At 37.7% G+C, this 20,971-nt stretch overlaps 2 protein-coding genes and 1 non-coding gene across 3 annotated transcripts; 1 reads left to right on the forward strand and 2 right to left on the reverse strand.

Moving 5' to 3' along the window:
• Window positions 1–8,573: 8,573 nt before the first annotated feature.
• LOC136678620 (ribonuclease inhibitor-like) lies at window positions 8,574–13,980 on the reverse strand. The gene is made up of 7 exons (XM_066656677.1): window positions 13,817–13,980; window positions 12,691–12,849; window positions 12,415–12,588; window positions 12,129–12,302; window positions 11,441–11,614; window positions 10,778–10,824; window positions 8,574–9,591 (listed from the first exon to the last, which is right to left on the reverse strand). Exons 1-7 carry the CDS (start codon window positions 13,978–13,980, stop codon window positions 9,053–9,055), a joined length of 1,431 nt encoding a protein of 476 aa, XP_066512774.1. The 3' UTR covers window positions 8,574–9,052.
• Window positions 13,981–14,065: 85 nt separating this feature from the next.
• LOC136678624 (myelin-oligodendrocyte glycoprotein-like) lies at window positions 14,066–18,904 on the reverse strand. Its single transcript, XM_066656691.1, has 6 exons — window positions 18,272–18,904; window positions 17,719–18,075; window positions 17,480–17,557; window positions 17,074–17,221; window positions 15,134–15,295; window positions 14,066–14,264 (listed from the first exon to the last, which is right to left on the reverse strand). Exons 1-6 carry the CDS (start codon window positions 18,324–18,326, stop codon window positions 14,066–14,068), a joined length of 999 nt encoding a protein of 332 aa, XP_066512788.1. The 5' UTR covers window positions 18,327–18,904.
• On the forward strand, window positions 15,443–15,605 carry LOC136688023 (U1 spliceosomal RNA). The gene has a single exon (XR_010800737.1). It is a non-coding gene; the product is annotated as a U1 spliceosomal RNA (small nuclear RNA).
• Window positions 18,905–20,971: the final 2,067 nt, after the last annotated feature.

The following is a 20,971-nucleotide window of genomic DNA, read 5'->3' on the forward strand; positions in this document are numbered from 1 at the left end:
CACACTTACTAATATTACATTGTCAGATATGTTGTCATTGTGGTGGTACCCTCAATTGTACATATTTGTACATTTAATTAGGGAACATAATTATATTATAATTGTAGATTTTAAAATGTTTTTTTAATGAAATATTACAAACATGTATCTCACCCTCTGGAGAAGAGAAAGCAATGTACCTTTAAGGAACAAAACTGGACTTTTAAACACTGGTAACTTTAGTGACCAATAATGTACCTTTTTTCTGAGAGTGCAAGTTATTTAATAAAGCAGTAATTTCACCAGGAACCTGATTGTACCCTTTTCTGAGGGAGGGGAGGGTGATGGGTGTGGGTTGTGTGTGTGTGTGTTGGGTCGGTGTATAGAAATAAACTATTACAACCAGTAATGAGCCAGATCTGGGCTGAGTCTGGCATTAATGGCGTGCTTCTGGCTCAAACCGGTTATCACGGTTTAGTTATGGCTTGCCGAACTAGGGCCAAGTCATTTGAACTGCATCTCATCCACAACACTGGGCCAAGAGTTTCCCAGACTCAGGCCAGAACTATCGGCCCAATCTACGGCCATATATCATGGCCGAGACAATGCCGACTCCGCGTGCCGTTATTGGGCCGAGTGTTTTTGTTCCGGCGGGTGTGATTCGGCCCGAGTGTGGCCTGATACAGTTTTGCTAGCTGGGGTGTGTGTGTGTGTGTGTGAGAGAGAGTTAGTCAGATTAGTATCAGCACGACTAGCGTTAACAGTTAGACCAGAGTTACTGCTATAGGACTAGTGTAGTTACTGAGATTAGCATTAGTGCTACTAGAGAGAGAGAGAGTGTGGGTGTGTGAGAGAGAGAGAGAGAGGGTGTGTGTGTGTGTGTGTGCGTGTGAGAGAGAGAGAGAGAGAGAGAGAGTGAGTGTGAGAGAGAGAGAGTGTTCTGCAGCGCCCGGTCTCACTCTGCACAACTCCTGATTAAATTCCTGCTCTACGCAGACGACATGGTTCTGCTGTCCCCCACAGAGCAGGGTCTGCAGCAGAACCTGGACCTGCTGGAGCAGTACTGTCAGAACTGGGCCCTGACAGTCAACCTGAAAAAGACCAAAACCATCATCTTCCAAAAGAGACCCAGATGTCAGGGACACTCCCCCTGCTTCACACTAGGGACACACAGGTTAGACTCCAGTAGAGAGTATAACTATTTAGGGCTGAAGATCACCTCAACAGGAAGCTTCAGTCCAGCGCTCAATGAACTGAGAGAGAAACATGCAGGGCGTTCTACGCCATCAAACGCCAAATTCCCATTCAAATTCCAATTTGGATCTGGCTCAAGTTATTCCAATCAATTCTAGAACCCATTCTCCTGTACGGCAGTGAGGTGTGGGGGGCGCTCCAAAACCACACATTTGACCAATGGGACAAACACCCAACGGGAATGATGCAATTTTGTAAAAGCATCCTGAAAGTGCACAGGACGACACCAAACAACGGCTGCAGAGCGGAATTAGGCCAATACCCTCTGTTACTGAGAATACAAAAACGAATGATTAAATATTGGCTACATCTAAAACACAGTGACCCCCTCCTATCACTACAAAGACCTACAAAGCCAAGAGCTGAGCAAAGAGAAGAGTTCCCTCACACAGCTTGTCCTGACCCTGACCTCACTAACACACACTAACCCCCATCAGGACCAGTCTGAAACACCCCCAACTACATTATAACACTCCACACGCACAACTACATCACTCACTGAAACACACACACACACAGGCACAAAGCAGAATGCAGTGCCATCTGGCCCTAAATCGACAGTACACTCTAGCAGAGTACCTCAGCACAGTGACACACTGACCAGGTACAGACTCAGCGCCCACAGCCTGGCCGTACAGACCGGCCTCTACAGACAGACCTGGCTCCCCAAAGACACTGACCACACACACAGAGCCACACTGACCAAGTACAGACTCAGCGCCCACACACACACACTCTCTCTCTCCCTCTCTCTCTCTGTCACACACACACGCACACACACAAACTCTCTCTCTCTCTCACACACACACCCACACACACACACACACTCTCTCTCTCACACACACAAACACACACACACACACACCCACTCTCTCTCACACGCACACCCACACACACAAACACACACACACACACACTCTCTCTCTCTCTTTCACACACACACACACTTTCTCTCTCTCTCACACACAAACACACCCACTCTCTCTCTCACACACACACACACACACACACACACAAACACTACACACACCCACTCTCTCTCACACACACACTCTCTCTCTCGGCTCTCAGATGCCAACAAGACAAGAGCTACTCTGAGATAAACATTCCTGTGAACACTCTTTAGGGGAAATCAACTTTAAACTCTTTCAGCCATCTTCAAAATAAAGTTTTGCCACATGCCTCAGTGGCTGCACAAACATCTGACACTTCTTTAATATGATGGTATGGTAAGAATCTGGGTAGGGGCATGTTTAAAGGGTCCATTTGAAAAAAATCACTCTTTCAAAAATGATGAAGAAAGACATCTGAGCAAAAATGGCTAAACATCAGAGATCTATTCCTGGCTGGTCAACTGCAGCTGGGTTTCTTACATCATTTATTTACTTAAATAATGGGGAGAATTGTGCTGTGTTGTTTGATCCTTGTGGTATTTTGACCAATCTATGTCACAGATGTTTCATAATGATTCCAAGGCACCCATAGACTTGAATACCCTGGTTTCTAACAAATACATCCAGTTTAATGCATATTGTTTTGTTGTTTATTTCTCCTTTTTAGTTTTTAAACCACCAGGTGACCACTTGTCCATTCATTCATCTATTCATTCAACCCACCCAACACCTCCTGGAAGGACACCCGCACATCAGAGGGCAGTAATAATACTGTACTTCATTATCTTCTCCTGCTCTCTACAGATTGACTGCTTGTATGGGTACAGAGGAAGGCTGTTTATCTCTGGCTACAGCTCTGAGAGTATACCCTTCACATTTGAAAGAACTGGATTTGTCCTATAATCACCCAGGAAACAGGATTGAAGGAGCTCTTGGATTCAGGCTGCAGATTGGAAACACTCAGGTATGTAAAATTGTGTACAATAATAGAGATGCAAAATTTGCATAGATGACTGAAAAGTGCAGAGAATGCATCATCACTGAATTTTCAGAGAATAAAAAAGACCCTGAGTATCATTTTAGAAATTGAAGTGCATTCTTTCTTTCAGAGTGGACCATGAAGGGACAGTCCAAATCAACTCAAGTCCAAAGAAATGTAAGTTCACTGTGTTCAGTATAACGTTGACACTGGAATAATTAGCATTTAAATTGGCAGCCATAAAACTTTAAACATTTTTTGGGTTCAACCAAAGGTCGTTATGGTGACTTGTATGATTTAAGCCAAAACTATGTAATTCTTTTTCTTTCATATTTATTGATTTTTGAAACACTGTAGAAATGTCTAAGTTGAAGTTTGAAGCATGTAACCTAAAAGCTGATGTACATAAGTAATATCTCTTGTTCTAGTGAATCGTAGTGTTTTTAATGTGATTATGGACTAATATCACATTTTCCGTATGACGTGCAAATATTTGTAGAAAATTGTACATTTTTTGTGCACAGTTTATATGATGTCTGTATAGAAAAATGGCACAAAACGGGATGTAGTAGCACCTGAGCATAAGGTCACCATACCCAATGGCAAGCCTGGGCTAGAGTTTGTGTCTGTGTAGTACTTGGGTTCTCTTCAGTAATTGATCCTTTGGGTAATCCAACATCAGTACCTGACCTCACTCATGTATAATGGCTAAATGGCATTAAATCCTCACAGAAAGGAGGAAGCCCCACTTAGTAAATCTTAGGAAACCTCTAGTAAATGGTGTTTTATAGTAATTGAGTTATATTTAGCAAACAATGGTTTAGTTTCTCAGTTTGTTACTGCCTTAATTTTATGTAATGATCGGATGCATTTTCACTCGTATAAAAATTGAAATGAGAATTTTGTTAATTATCTTATAATCTACTGAACATTTGGGACACTGTCCTCCATATAATTGTCTGTTTACTATATTCACAGCTATGTTTACATTTACACTATTAATTACTCCAGATTTTCAATTAATACCCAAACAAATAATGTATAGTGTACACAAAAATAGGCATTAAAAACCAATTTAGTTTCATTTTCATTCAGTGAAAATTGAATATAAATTCAATGGCATCTAACAAAACACAACCCTCACAGTCAGCAAGATCTCGACTGCTCTTAATCATGAGTACAGCATAGTAGAGTTAGAGGTGGGGATTAATATACTTTAATAAATAAATAATGGTGAAAGTGTAGAGAGAGGTGTGAGAATAATGAGGCAGCTGATTATTTGGAGGTTAATGAGAGTGGCCACAAAAGCTTGAGGACTTTGTTTTCTATAATACTGCAAAGTTAAGGAAAAACAGCATTTATTTCTTCAATCTTGTTCAATAATAAATCAGTTGATTAAAATCAAACAGAAATGTTATATATAACTAATTAATTCTTTTGTTATCCTTCACATTAAATGTGAATCCCAGTTCTTATTTGTACCCCTACAAAAAAAAAAACACCCTACCCCTATTAATTTGGTGCAAAAGGTGGGGAAAAGTAACAGGTCTTTTCAGCTGTCCTGGTATGACAAAGTGAGCTGGCTGACTGGAAGTGCTGTAACAAATAAAATGTACTGTTGGCCATGCCTCTTAATGAAACCATCTCAGGGATGTGTTGTCTGGTCAAAAGTGGGTTTTGGGGATCTGTCCAAGTTTGACAGGGCATACAAAAAGCATGAAAAAAGCAATGAACATGTGAGTGCATGTGCAAGGTTAAGTTGCCTGGGCAGAGTCAGGGTTGAGCATGCAATCAATGAAGGCGCTCGCATTCAAGTGGCAAAATATAATGAAGCAGTTAAACAAAACAGAGCTTTCCTAAACCGCCTTATTGATGTGACTTCCTTGCTTGGCCGTCAGGAGCTGTCATTTAGGGGGCATGATGAGAGTGTTGAATCATCCAACAAGGGGAATTACAGGAAGTTTAACGAAACATTAGCTAAATATGACTCTGTCCTGGCCACACAATTCCAGTCATCAGCCGTGTTTTCTGGTATGTCCCATGCAATCCAAAATGACTTGATCTCTGCTATTTCAGCCACTGTTTCTGATGAGATCAAGGATGAAATCCAGGCTGCTCCCTTTTTTACTTGGCAGGTGGATGAAACAAGTGATATAGCTTGCCATGCTCAACTCTCTGTCATTGTTTGCTATGTGGATAGGACAGGTAAAAGTCAGGAGCGCTTTGTTGGATTTTTTGGGGAAAGAGATGCTCAGTCTGTTTTTGAAGTCTTGAATGAGAACATGCAGGGCTACAATTTCAGGGAGAAACTTGTGGTGCAAACCTATGATGGGGCTGCTGTGATGGCTTCAGCTCTCAATGGTTTGCAGGCCAAAGTTAAGGCAATAGCCCCCAGTGCAATGTTTGTGCATTGCTATGCACACAGACTGAATCTGGTTCTGTCTCAGGGGGCTAAATGCTTATCTGAGTGTAGAATATTTTTTGCATCACTCTCTGGGTTTGCCACATTTTTCTCAAAATCCACAAAGAGGATGTCTTTTCTTGAGTATGCAGGCTGCTCAAGGTTGCCCAGAAATGCTCCTACTCGATGGAATTTCACATCATGGATAGTGAGCACTGTGGCAAACAATTTTGATGCCCTCCTGCAAACCTTTGAGATAATCATTGCAGATAAGTCCATGGATGATGACACATTAGACTGTGCCAAAGGCCTTCTGATGAAACTGGAGGATTTTGAGTTTGTGTTCATGTTGTACACATATGAACAAATCTTCTCTGAGACTGATGTAGTGTTTGACATTGTCCAGCAGAGAGCTATGGATGTTCTGTACTGCAAGAAAAGAATCGAGTCTCTTCTTGCATTTGTCAAAGAGAAGAGGTCAGAGGGGGCTTTCCAAGCTGTTTATGCCAAAGCAGCAGATCTCACATCAGACCCACAAACTGAGCCCATGAGGAAATGCCGTCTGTCACAACTACAGGATCCCAAGGAGCGCTACAGAAATCTGTACATGGCCATCCTAGACAATCTCACAGAGCAGCTACCTCGGTGTTTTGCAAATTTGGAAAGTCTGTGCTTCTTGGAATTGGTCAATCCAGGGAAATACGATGAGATGAGACAAGTGTTTCCAGAGGAGGCATTTCAGAGTGTCCTGAAAAGTTTTGGCCAGTTCTTTGATTCAGGGGGACTGAGGTCTGAACTTCAAGTCCTATACTCAAACCAGGACTTGCAGGGCAACAGTAGGACACTAGTCAAGTCCCAGGAAAAAACGCCTTGTTGGTACGACAGGATCACAGATCATTTTCTTAAAAAGGAACGGAGGGTAGAATTTACATATAAATAAACTGACACATTTTATGATGTAGGCCGAAATTGAGCTTCCCCTCCTTGAATGACCAACATCCGCCACTGAATTGTACATATATTTCATCTAGACACACACACAATATGTACTTTAAAGTTTACAACATATGTGTTCTCCTTTTCCTGAGAAATGAAGGAAACTCCTGAACTATCCTTCAGCAGATAAGGCCACTCAGTGTACCACAAGGATTCCAGAATATCACAGTGTCAGCAGCAGAGAAGCGAAAAGATAGTGACGAGTAAAGGAACAGGAATTTGGACATATTGGAATTTGTTCAGTTTTCAACAAAATTAAGTAATGAAATCTGGTTTTAACATATCCAATGTCATTACACAATTGACCCCGGAGTTTGGAGGGAAATTTGTACTTTTAGTGACCAACTTTGTACCTCTACAGTCCCTTTTTTCTGTGATGTACCAACATTTCTGACAGCATAGTTTATAAACTGTGTTGATTATTACACCTGAGGGAGTAAATATTTGCTTTCTTATTTAATATTAATATTTGAATAAAGTACATTTTATCCAAATTATAATGGATATTTACTGCTAATATTGTTCAGTTATTGTGACATAAATAAACAATATAAAATGGCTGTAAGTTTGTAATTTTAGATTTTCATATTATAAAATGAGGTTTTGAATTACTGTAGAAATGTGCAAATATTGGTCAGTTTATATTGTCACAAAAAAATGTGTCTTATCTGTACTTCCTGGTTTCTCTTAGTTTCCTTTTGTGTAATTGTCTGTTTAGTTCCTCAAGACCTTTGATTTGTGTCCTTCTCTGTTGTTACTTTAGTTGTCTTGTTTTCCATTGTCTTTATATAGTATTATTCATTAATTCATTCATTCATTATCTGTAACCGCTTATCCAGAATCATTGGGCATGTCATGGAAATTATCAACTAATAAGATATTAGACTGAAAGTGGTCTTTGAGTAACCTTTATTAAGAGCAGCTAAAATCATGCACTAACCCTCTACTCTGCTCTGAGACAGAGAACAAAAAATATTCTTTCTTATCTGAGCCATCCTTGATACCTTGGATGCAGGAGTGTAACTCTTTCAAACTGCAATCCCATGGACTCCCATCAAATTCCTATCGTACTAAAGACTCAGTTGGTGAAAAAAAAATGCAACCTACATTTCATAAAACAGCTCAGCTTTATATAAAACAAAGAAATTTACTAATCATCAGTGATCACTACCAATTACTATTAAATACTAATGATTCAATGAGCACATGTTTGTAAAAGAAACACAAATTTAAAATTTGCCTTCACAGGCGCAAGACAGGAATACACCCTGGAGGGGGCGCCAATCCTTCACAGGGCAACACACACACACACACACATTCACTCACACACTCACACCTATGGACACTTTTGAGTCTCCAGTCCACCTTATCTGTTTATTTCTACATTTCTACATTTTTAGCTGTTTACTTCTCTATTATTACTTCTCTTCTTCATTATTAAGCTACCTTTTCAAAAGTTCAAAACATAAAATCCCATGGTATGGAATTAAAATATCTGTCTTAACTGATGAAACCCCAAGAACAGCCAAAAAGAGAGAGTTGGATATTAATGGATTGCAAGTTTTATTTCCTTCAGCTAAATGCATATTAAACAATGAAAGACACATCACACTTTTATTCTCTGCTGTCTTGGTTTCCCTCTTTAACCAAGGGATTATGGGTGCAAAAATTATACAGACTGATTCATAATATTCCCTTTATATATATAAATATATATATATATATTAAGCTTCTAGATGGACATATTGGATTGTCACTGGTTGTAGATTCTCTCTCTGAATTGAGAAGCCTCCAATGATGACAAGCCTCATTTTTCCAGTGAGGGAGATGCCACACCATCACACAGAATAAGCTGTTTGGCATTGACAGAGAGGATTTGGCAAATTTTTCATGGGCGCAACCCACATACTCAGCTCTACTTCTCATCCCACAAATGCATGTTCCTTACAAATGTGCCACCATTTAAAAGGGAAACTAACAGGCTTTAGTATAAGATTTATTGACAAGAAGCTTTGTAACAACAAAGAAATAATCTAACAAACACACATTTCCATACTTTTTGTGCTGTTTATTAGATTATGATATTAATGTGTAAGTATAATTAGGTAAGTATCCAAAGGGATCTTTCATTTGATCCAGACAAAATTTGGGAAAATAAATCAGTAATTTATTTACAGTTACAGAAGCAAAATTGCCTGCATCAGCCTTGACTTTTAAAACTAAAGGTAGGTCAGACTTACCAGTCAAAGGGTTAAGACACAGGGGAAAGAAAGAACAGACACATCATTACACTCTTTATCATTTCAAATATAATATCACAAAGAAAGTTGAAATAAGAGATGAATCAAAATAATGGATAACATAATTCCTCTTTTGAGAATGCAATAACAAAAATTTAATTTCAAAAGGAATGAGATGAAGACATAAAGAGTGAGTCAATGAGAGACAAATGAAATAGAAATAACATAATTAAAATGAAAAAGAAGTGTGTGTGTGTGTGTGTGAAAGAATGTGCATTCACACACACTAAATAATATCTGAATATCATAACTATTCCATCTGACACAAACGCACTGAGGAGACCTTACCAACCCAGAATCCAGCACAGAGAGTTTCAGTGAATGTGGTGGTGAATGTGTGCAAGTGTCTGAGTGTGTGTGTGTCAGTGGAGACTCTGTAGAAAGATATAGTGCCAGCCAGACTGTCCACATACACTCCTACTCTGTTAGATCTGGAGGAAGGAAGACGATTAACAGTGTTCTTCTTATTGTGAAGAACAGAGTAACAGTTATTAGAGCACTTCAGACTCCAGGACTTTTCATTCTCCCCAAACCTAGAGTCATCACTGCCTGCTTTTCTCTTGATTGATTTATATGCCACTGAAATATAAACCTTCCCACTCCACTCAGTTTCCCAGTAACAGCGTCCAGTCAGACTCTCTCTGCAAAGAACCTGCTTCCACTGATTAAATCTCTCTGGATGATCAGGATACGACTGAACCTTCACCACACGCTTTGCTTTCGTGTTCCCCTTAGACAGAGAGAGGAGAGGGTGTGCTGTGTTTGGGTCCAGTGTGAGCTCACAGGCATCTGCACACAACAAGATACACAAAGCACAGTAAGAAGCAAAAGATACACAGCACATAATAAGAAACAGAAACACCACAATAGAGACAATAAAAACAAGACACAACACACAAATAAAACACACAGAGATTATTATTATAGAATACAATTTTATTCACAGCACATAATAAACAAAAGAAGAAACCATAAAAACAACAAAGAACAAAACACAATAATAAAACACAAGACACACAACACAGTAATATATACAAAACATTCCAGAATTACAAAACACACAAGTAGAAATCAATACACAAAACAGCAACATATTCGACACAACACAAGATATAATACACACAACAGAATAACAGAGACAAGAAAACAACACAAAAGAAGAGATACAACACACAAGAATAATATGGGGATCAAACCAGGGATCTTCTCTAACAATTAGCCCATTGTCCTCAGTGTTGTAGTGAAGAGTGCTCAGGCTTTATTGACCACTCTCTTTCACCTCCACATAATCAGCCACCTCATTATTCTCACACCCCTCAACACTTTCAAAATTCATTTTTTATTAAAGTATTAATCTTCATCACTAACTCTACTACACCCTCACGATTAAGGACAGTTGGTTATTTTAGTTCAGTGCCACTGGATTTCTATTAATGTCAGGGGTAAATAATGGTGTAAATGTACAAACAGCTGTGAGAACAGTTAAGAACTGATTATGTGGAGAATGGAGTTATATACAAAACTACACAGTGGAGGAAATTAAACATCAGGAGATTAATGAACTGATAACACAGTTTAATTAAATGTCAAATAATAATAAAGAATAAAGCAAATTATAAGCTACTTAAATGAACTAAGAATTAATGCACACAAAAAGCGTCTGTAGGTGTGAGTGAATGTGTGTGTGTGTCTGTGTTGCCCTGTGAAGGACTGGCGCCCACTCCAGGGTGTATTCCCGCCTTGCGCCCAATGATTCCAGGTAGGCTCTGGACCCACCGCAACCCTGAACTGGATAAGCGGTTACAGATAATGAATGAATGAATAATGACTTATTAATGTCTTACTTTCTAAGAAACATATTTGGCAACTCTCAATGTGAAGTATCAAGCTTTAAAATATTTTAAAATATCTACCTTGTCGAAATGGATATTAGTACATTTCTATGTGAACATTACACTGAAAACAGTGAACTTACATTTTTTTGGACTTGGATCAATTCTGATCTTCCCTGCATGTTCAACACTGAAAGAAGAAACACATATTTAACTTTTTGTGTAAATTTAAAAAACCCTGTCAACTTTTCTCCCTGCACATTCACATGTGATGATTTGTCATTTTGCTTTTCAGGTATATGTGTTGTATTTAGTGTTTAGTATTTCTGTTTTTTTATGTTCTGCTCCTATTAGTGTTCTGCACTTAATTCTGATGTTAAAGATAAATGTATTGTCTTTAAATTATCTGAATAAATATGATGCCCTTTCCAAAAAGAAAAACAATCACTAAAACAAATTTATTTTAACCACCATTGCTAAGTTTAGTTAATAGTTATGTAGCTCAATACAATTATATTAAAAATGCCCTCCTCCAATTCAACGCAAAATGCCCTAACAGATGAAATCACAAATGTTTTGGCACTAAGGGCTTCCTCAGCTTGGTACACCGGCCAAGACTGCTACACAATTCACCAATCTCAGAAATGGCATTAAAATGTATAAAAATAGACAATAAATAAACATTATATGGAGTTGTTATACATTTTCATGATTTTCTTCAAACTGTGATTGTTTTTCATCATTTTGAATACTTGTTATATAGCTGGTTTTACACAACAAACACAGTTTTCCACAATTTTACCTACCAGAGTGTTTTGAGACTGCAGCCTGAATCCTTCTTTTTCTCAGAGAGGAATTTCACTCCTGTGGCTCCTGGGTGATTATAGGAGAGATCCAGTTCTTTCAGGTAAGAGAGGTTTGAACTTAGAGCTGTGTACAGAGAAGAACAGCCTTCCTCTGTGATCATACAACCAGATAATCTGCAGACAGGTAAAAACAAATACAGAAAGTTGCTTATTGGCAAGTTGCTAAAAAGAACAGATCTGTTCTTATGAAATTGGCAAATGTGAAATTGCTTGGGCAGGTAAAATGGTAAAAATGGTTGTAGGTTGAAGCGACACTATTTTGAAGGCTCAAATAACTACATTTCCTCGGTTACAGCACCTTCTAAATATGCTGCTCTCATTGGTGGTGTGGATATAAGGATATAAGTGTAGAATATTTCTGTATTTCATTTTTTAAATGATGTTTTCACAAATTTTATGTAGACAAATCAGTGTACACAGACAAGTAAATTATTTCTTAATGTGATGTAACTCTTCTATAAAACCATGTGACAATCTTAGAGACTTTGGTTAAATTTAGTCTTTGGTTAGCCAATTAATCTTTAATATTTAATTTGCTATAAACATCTGTTTTGCATGTTTTAAAGAAAAACTGACATGGAAGCTCATGCATTTTCCCTGTCACTGAAGTGATTCACAGCAAGCTGACCTGAGTATTTCCAGTTTACACTGTGCACTCCCCAGTCCATCACAGAGTTTCTCCACTCCTGAATCCTGCAGGTCATTGTTACTGAGGTCCACTTTCTTCAAAGAGGTATTCTTCAGGTGTAAAACTGACTTTAGGTTTTTACAAGTCACTTCTTCGAGATTACAACCAGCTAGTCTGTATATGGATAATAACCGAATGAGAATACAAAATAAAATTTTAATTGTGGAGTAAATTAAAATATCTATAAATTCTAAAAGTGAATATACAGATCATCAGTGATACTGACATAAGAGTCTCCAATTTACAGTGTGGACTCTTCAGTCCAGCACAGAGCAGTTTCACTCCTTTATCTCTCAGGTCATTGTTACTGAGATCCAGGGTTTTCAGGCAGGAATTTTCTGATTGAAGAACTAGCCACACAGTTTCACAAGATTCTTCACTCAGTTTACACATCGTAACTCTGTGAAAGCACAGCAAATACAACTGATCTTATACACAAAGTTCAGAATAATTCAGTTATATTACATTTTCAAAAATTTAAAAATATAGTTTTTACATTGACCTGAGTATCTCTAATTTCTTCAGTCCATCAGAGAGCAATTCCACTCTTGAACCTTGAAGGTCACTGTAACTAAGGTCCAGTTCTTTCATAGAGGAAGTGGACTGTAGGGCGTCATTCAAAATTTTAATTAACTTATCAGAAAGATTACGTCCAGCTAATCTATGAAAGTGGAAGAAAAGAGAGTTCATTTGACTTGATCTATTGATAAATTCAGAAAACAAGGTACTGTACAGGTACATTATTGTCACTAAAGTTACAAACTGTGTAAATGCACCTTAAAAAGGTACAACAGTGGAATTAAAGTCCAGTTGTGTTCCTTAAACATACATGTAAGAGGTGAGGTGAATGTGTAATCTTTTATCATTAGAACTGTTTAATATAAATGAATATAATATAAATAATATCCTGAAGATGAAATGGGGTGTAATAAACCAACAAAGTAATCTACAATGAATATAGAATATGGTAAAATAAATTATCCCTAACAAAGTAGTAACACAGTTCTTCAGAGAGTTTAGATACTTTAGACTAATGCGTTTGAGATTAATTTATATTAGTTTCCTATAATATGCTGTGCAGCACTTTTCTTAAACCCGCTCTTACATAAACACCATCAGAATTTGATAGTCCTTCTGAGATTGTCAAGTAAGAACATTTTTAAATAATACCTTTTTCAGTTTGAGAAAATATATGGAGTTGAAGTGGAATAGAGGAAAACAAATTTACAGTGTAAATTAATTAATTCACTTTTACTGTCTAGTGCGGTGCTTGTTCACTTCCAACTATACTTTTATCAAAGAATTTGGATTTGATGGTGTCACACATTTCTCCTGTGATTTGCATTATTTTCACTTAACTGCATACATTATCTTCAGTGATAGGATCAGTCAGCAAAGGAACCATGTGTTAGTGTCAAACATAGCTATGTTGTCTTCAGACACATGTGCATCTGCATTAGCAGATGAGCTATAAGATAAAGATCAAATTCCTTAAACCATATCAGTGTCACTTCTGATTATGCACTCAAATATCTGGTCTAAACCAGCCCTGTGGTCAGAAACTAATGATGAATTCAGGTGTGGGTGGATTACAACAAATTATAATTACATGAAATGTTGATACTTACTTGAATATCTCCACTTCACACAGCTGACTCTTCAGTCCAGCAAAGACCTTCTCCAGTCCTGCATCCTGCATGTCATTGTAGCTGAGGTGAAGCTCTTTCAGGCTGTTTTCTGATTGCAGAACTGACCATAAAGCACCACAAAACTCTTCACTGAGTTTACACATAGTCAGTCTATAAAAGACCAATAATTATAATAGATTTTATATATAAGACTTGACAAGAAATGTGTTAATTTAGTTGTATAAAACTCTAAAATGTCATAAAGTAGTTTATCAGTAACAGTGACCTGAGTATCTCCAGTTTCATCAGTCCAGCAGAGAATTTCTCCATTTTTAAACCAGGCAGATCACTGTAAATTATATCCAGTTCTTTCAGAGAGGAATTTTCTGCCTGTAGAGCTGCAGCCAATGTGTCTTTTAAATGTTTAGTGAACTTGAAACCGGCTAATCTAGAAATGTTGAAAGAAGAGTGCATAAGAAATATGAGGATTTTATTTGTGTTTGAACTGACCTGTTGTACTTGTTAGATTTTAGTGATTTATATTTTGAGAGATATAGAGGTGAACTTGCTAAGTCCCTGTAATATGTAGCCCAATATTTTTTCTGGTCCAATCTGCATTCACATAAACCATTACAAGTTCACAGTTTTTAATTGGCAAGAATCTCAGAAATTAAGAACATTTTAAAAATGAAATTGTAGCTTTTGAAGCTGCAGAGTGACAGATTTACAACATAATACAACATAAACTTTAAATATCTTTTGAAGGCAGAAACATGATGATGACACACTGAAGATGAAGCTTTAACATTTTACCACTCAATGAAATAAGATCACAAATCTCACTCCATTTAACAATGTGGACTTTGGCCATTGCTACTGATGTTCAGTTATTTCAGAATGGATTTGATTTGATTGTATGATGGTCTATTCTCCTTATTTTTCCTACCATGTTAGTTGAGCATGTGTATCTGAAGTAGGAAACTTTATGTTGAACATTCCTGGACTAAATCATCAACAAATGGAGCATCAAAGTTGCCCTATTTACTCTAAGAGTACACCAGCACATATGAACTAATAGAGAAAGATTCTGTTTCTGAAACCAGTGTCACTGCTTATAAAACACTCAAATAAAATATGGCCTAAACCAGCCCTGTGATCAGAAATGGATGTTGAATTTAGGTGAGGTGGACAAAAGCAACTTACCGTCTGTAGTTATGCACCAAGTGGATTGATAATGTAGGTGGACATTAGTTAAAATGGGCAGAAGTATCTCAATAATTTTTGAATGTCATGAAATAAATTATTAATAACACTGACCTGAGAATCTTCAATCTCTTCAGTCCATCAGAGAGCTTCTCCAGCCCTGAACCCTGCAGGTCACTATAACTAAGATCCAGTTCTTTCAGACAGGAGTTTTCTGACAGAAGTGCTTCAAACAATGCTTCAATTATCTGTTCAGTTAGAATATTGCCAGCTAATCTACAAAAACGGATGAGAAGAATGTGTCCATATTTGACTCAATCTGTTCTTGTTAAACACATTAGCCATCAAATGCACTAAGATTGTTTCAAGATTAATTTGCCTAGTTACTGTAACATGTGGTCTGACACTTTATTTTCTCCAACCTTACTTACCTGGCAGTGGCGACACAATGGTCACAAAGGTGGTACACCCAAGGTGAGGCTCAGCCATTGCACTCCGGCTGTGCTGACCCTTGCGAATTCCCCAAATGTGGGAATCTCGACTGCATATATATAGTGTTCTATATATATATATATATATATATATATATATATATATATATATATATATATAAATATATATATATTAGTCCATTTCTGTTAGTGACTGTTGTAAGTGATGTCTGTAAGCTACTGAGACCTTGAATTTCCCCTGGGGATCAATAAAGTATCTATCTATCTATCTATCTATCTATCTATCTATCTATCTATCTATCTATCTACCCGCATTTGCACATAAACCACTGCATATTCACAATCATCCTGTGAACTTCAGAAAGATTTTTATTACCATAACCCCAATTCCAAAAAAATCAGGGACACTGAATAAGAGTAAATAAATGTAAAAAAAAATCCCATACAGAACATTATTCACAATAGAAACTTTAACACATATCAGATGTGGAAAGTGACACATGTTACTATTTCATAAAATAATAATTAAAATTGTCATTATTATTACATGTCTGTATAACATCTGTATAACATTTGTCATTGTGTAGCATCCCCTTTTCTTTAACAACAGTCTATCGAATCAAATTTCGCATCAAATTTAAATCATTAATGATGGCCTTCAGAGTATTCACTGGCTCTGCTCCCATCTACCTCAATAAATTCTTAAAACCATATGTTAGCGCCCGCTCTGGATAAGTCACTGGATAAAAGTGTCTGCCAAATGCATAAATGTAAATGTATCGACATCAGGGAAGTGAAGAGACTAATTGCTGCAGTTGTGGGAGAGGAATGTTGTCCCATTCTTGTCTGATGTAGAATTCTAGCTGCTCAAAATCCTGATTTTTTGTTGGTTTTGTTTTGTTTTGTTTTTTTGCCAGATTTTTCGTTTCATGGTGCACTGAATGTTTTCTACTGGTGAAAGGTATGGACTGCAGGTGGCCAGTTCTGGATTCTTCTTCTGCAAAGCCATGCTGTTGTGATGGATGCAGTATGTGGTTTAGCATTTTCTTGCTTAAATATGCAAGACCTTCTCTGAAAATGATGTGGTCTGAATGGGCGCACCCCATACCATCAGATTTTTTTTAACTGTGCTCATAACGAGTTGGATGGTCCCTCTCCTCTTGAGTCCACGGGACATGGCTTCCATGGTTTCCAAAAAGAATTATGGTTCATCTAACCACAGAACAGTTTTACTTTTGCCTCAGTCCATTTTAAATGAGCTTTGACCAAGAGAAGATGGCAGCATTTATGGATTGTGCGTTGATTGCACGATGAACTGTGTTCACAGACAGTGATCCCTGGAAGTGTTCCTGAGCCGAAGGAGTATTTTCTAATACAGAATAAGTCTGTTTTATGCAGTGCCATCTGAGGGCCTGAAGATCATAAAATCATTGTATTCTGTTTTTAATTACATTGCATACATTGTCCAGGCATTTTTGGAATTGGGGTTGTAAATGAAACTTTGTGGTTTGAGCTGAAGATGTATACAGATAAACAGATTTACTGTGTACTATGTGGCCCATTAGTGTATTAATACTGATGAATGAATGGTCAGACACTCACCGAGCCTTCCTGCAATTTGTGGTAGCTGCAATGAGTCTCCTATAACCCTCTTCAGTTGTGTTGTATTTCATTAGATTCCACTCATTTTTCACATTCATGTGGCGGACTTTGTAGGCTATGGCTGAGTATATTACAGGAGAAAGTGACCCTAGAGAGAACACAATGCAAACACATTTTTTACACAACATGTAACATATATAATTTAAAAATATGGTAAATACAAAAATAGTCTTATATTCAAGTAATATGCACTACATTTAGCAGAAAATATATTGAAAACTGTTTTCTGAGGATCTTTGCTTTGAACATTATTAAAATATGCAGTTTGAACAAATATTTAACAACACCTTGAAAATAAAGGTGAAAATGCATTTTTTGTCATTTTGGAAAAAATGCCCAAATTTACCTTTTAAAATATAAGTAACAAACAGAGTTAATCCAAGTGAAATGTAGTTCAGTGCGTTATTCCAAGCACTAAATTCTTCTGAAAAAAACAGGTTTTACAGTTAATACTCATATTATCACAGCATTTTTTTATTATTTTTTTTTTAAGTTAATTGAAGTTCCACATTGAGAGCCACATGATGATCACTATATTTTGGGTAATATACTTGGATCTATGAACCAGTGATCTTTGAAGCTTACCTCGGATTTTAAGACGAACAGTTACGTCATCGTACCCAGATCTTGACTTAATTAAACAAATGTAAACTCCCTCATCAGAAGGTTGGACTGCTGAGAGTTTCAACGAGGTGTTGCCAGTCTTCAGCCCTTCCTTAGATAAGCTCGTCCTCCCCCTGAAAATCTCAGCCTGCTCATCAAGTCTGTCTTTAAAATCTTTGTAGAGATGCACTGTAAGGGTGGTCATTTCTAGTTTACGCCATTCTACACTCATATCCACAGCACTGACTTTAGGTTGGAGAGAACAGGGTAGAACCACATCTTCACCGTGGTCAACAATAAGAGGAGCAGCTGGACCAACAACTTTAAATCTCTCTGTAACTTAATATAAAACAAACTTTTAGTTCATTGTTTAAATATTCATCATCTTTAACATGTAAACAAAATGATAAGTTGGACAGTCTCCTAAAATATGCAATGTTTTTATTATTTGTGTGTTTTGTGTTGATGTTTTCAGTGTCATCCAGCATTCTGTGTCACCTTTAGAAACAGAGTAGCTTGCTAAGTGATCAAATACCTGCTGTGGACTTCACAAAGCCAGTGAGAGCCAGCAGGGTCACACAGAGAAACATCCTCCCTGAAAGAGAGTTTTACACATTTTATTTTTGGTTCTTCAGCAGAAATTTCATCTGTCCATCAGAGCTACACCAACTCAGTTTACACCCCCTTCCTAAAATGAGTAAATACACTCGTCATCAAAAAAACTTGCACCCAGTAGGAAGTGTCAGATTGCAATATTTGATATTTGGAAAGATGGTCAAATTTATCAGGAATACTAAATGGATAAAAAAATTAATTGATATGGGCAGCATTTATTGAGCTACACATACCAGAGTGTGCATTCAGAAAAGGTAAGGCCACCCAGATGCTTCATGCCAGTGCATCCCTCCTCCTATACACTGCCATGAACAGTGTGTTAGGGTAATAGTCGCATGATCACTATGGCGATAAGACCATCCCACTCCTCAGAGCCGTACAATGTGATTCCTCTCTAACACTTCCAATTGCTCAGATTGCTTTCAAACTCCTCTCTGAGGCATACTTCACTTGCAAAGGATGCTGCCAAAACAAAATCATGAGTCAGAATGAAAAGCACATGCAACAGGGCGACCTTATATAATCAATCAAATACAGAAATAAGACCTGTTCTTGCTTATGTCACATGAGGCCGAGCATGAAACTTAAATTATTTACTTATCTCTCAATGTCAAAACTGCCCACCAAGATTAATTTCTGTTTTCATTCATTCATTCATTCATTCATTATCTGTAACCGCTTATCCAATTCAGGGTCGCGGTGGGTCCAGAGCCTACCTGGAATCATTGGGCGCAAGACAGGAATACACCCTGGAGGGGTCGCCAGTCTTTCACAGGGCAACACAGACACAAACACACACATTCACGGACACTTTTGAGTCGCCAATCCACCTACCAACGTGTGTTTTTGGACTGTGGGAGGAAAGCAGAACACCCGGAGGAAACCCATGCAGACACGGGGAGAACACACCAACTCCTCACAGACAGTCACCCGGAGCGGGAATCGAACCCACAACCTCCAGGCCCCTGGAGCTGTGTGACTGCGACACTACCTGCAGCGCCACCGTTTTCATATTTCATAATTTCTGTTTGTTGATACCTTTTGGGTACAACTAGTTCTTTGATGATGAGTGTACAATGTTCTTTGATGATGAGTGTACAATGGGTATCCACTGTAATAGAAATGTGCTCCATTCTAATCAAACTGCATCAGTCTGGAAGTATTTTCGAAGAGGTTATTCAAATTCTAAAGTGAGTGGCACAGAGTGTAAAGCTACACTGAAGTACAATAAAAATAGATCTATAATAATTCTGCTGAAAATAAAGCAGCAAATCCAGTTCTAACTGCTAACAAACTGGAATAGCAAGATGGTCCACACTTTAAGTATGTTTGTTAACATTTACCTAAATGTGAACAATTTTTTTTCATATTTCTTTTCATAAAATTGAGATCAAAATGGGAACCGGAAAACAAAACTTGTTCCTACAGATATTTAAAAAAGATCACGACTCAAAGGATCATTGAACACTCACTCAAAGACTGGATAAACACATAAAGGAGTAATAACACCCATCAGAAATCTGAAAGCAGAGTTACCTGATTCTGAGTTGGTCATTCAGGGTCTTTTTTAATGGTCTTCAGTAGAAAAATGCAGTTATCTTGTTATCAGGAAATTCAGTCCCACAACAGAGAACAGAAATAATCTCAGTATCTCTGTTTTAATACAGTACATTTTCATAGAAGACTACATTTTTATAATACACACACAGCTACTCTACTAGGTGTAAATGGTCCTTGGGGTGATGGCTGGCGAATATTTCAAGTGAAAACCCAACAAGTGTCCAAAAAACAAAAACAACACATTATAACAACAGCAAATTTTACCACCACCATTGTTGTGGTTTTCAAAGCCAACGAATCCTGTCAGAGACAGAGTTTTGCAATGTCACTGGCTCCATTTCACAGGCTTTAAGTGACAAGCTTTAAGTGAGCGGAGCCATGCCGAGCCAGACACATGCACTGGAAATGCACCATTAGAGCCAGATCATTCATGAATGTTATATCACGAGTATAAAAAGTTCCTCAGAAGAAGGTGGGAGCTACAGTGCTTTTGGTTGAAAGCAAATTGACTGAAAACTCAGCAGTGTAAAATCAGTACTGAACAGCAGCATAACAAAGCAACAGTCAATGACATTAAATTACAATAATTAACTTATGTACAGTACACCAACAGCCCAGTGATCATACACATAATTTTTTAGGATGTGGTAGCTAAATATTATCTAATCACTGAACCCATTAAAAACTTCCTCCAGTGTAAATAAACTTTGTAACTTGTGCGTGTGTGATGTTTTTACACTAGAAGTCGTGAAATACACAGTCAGCGGTGTGTACATCTGCTGTGAACCTACAGTGAACCAGATAACTAGAGCGCTGCTGTGAATTAAGGTTTAAAGTGTTTATCTGCAGCTACAGCCAACGTATTAGCAAAAATATAGCTGTTAAACATTAGGGAGATATTCATCATTTTCACACCTCCATCAGTGAGAAGATAAACCTCAAGCAAGACTATTTTAGCGCTGGTAACACAGAGGTGTCAATGGTTAATACACAGCATGCAAAGGCAGCGCAGCTGATATCACATATTAAAGATGGTTAGTGGCTTTACTGTGTTAAATAG

This window comes from Hoplias malabaricus, chromosome 2 (genome assembly GCF_029633855.1).
Source record: "Hoplias malabaricus isolate fHopMal1 chromosome 2, fHopMal1.hap1, whole genome shotgun sequence".
In the NCBI taxonomy this organism is placed as follows: Eukaryota; Metazoa; Chordata; class Actinopteri; order Characiformes; family Erythrinidae; genus Hoplias; species Hoplias malabaricus.

What these genes read in the sequence shown, in the direction of transcription:
- LOC136678620 (XM_066656677.1), bottom strand. Translation starts at nt 13,980, where the DNA reads ATGTGTAAACTCAGTGAAGAGTTTTGTGGTGCTTTATGGTCAGTTCTG. An exon ending in TGTGAAGTGGAGATATTCAA is followed by an intron (nt 12,850 to 13,816) that starts GTAAGTATCAAC and finishes CCACTTTCATAG; the next exon opens with ATTAGCTGGACGTAATCTTT. An exon ending in TGTAAACTGGAAATACTCAG is followed by an intron (nt 11,615 to 12,128) that starts GTCAGCTTGCTG and finishes ACCTGTCTGCAG; the next exon opens with ATTATCTGGTTGTATGATCA.
- LOC136678624 (XM_066656691.1), bottom strand. Translation starts at nt 18,326, where the DNA reads ATGTTTCTCTGTGTGACCCTGCTGGCTCTCACTGGCTTTGTGAAGTCC. An exon ending in CTTTGTGAAGTCCACAGCAG is followed by an intron (nt 18,076 to 18,271) that starts GTATTTGATCAC and finishes TTTTATATTAAG; the next exon opens with TTACAGAGAGATTTAAAGTT. An exon ending in AAGAGATTGAAGATTCTCAG is followed by an intron (nt 14,265 to 15,133) that starts GTCAGTGTTATT and finishes CAACATTTCTAG; the next exon opens with ATTAGCCGGTTTCAAGTTCA.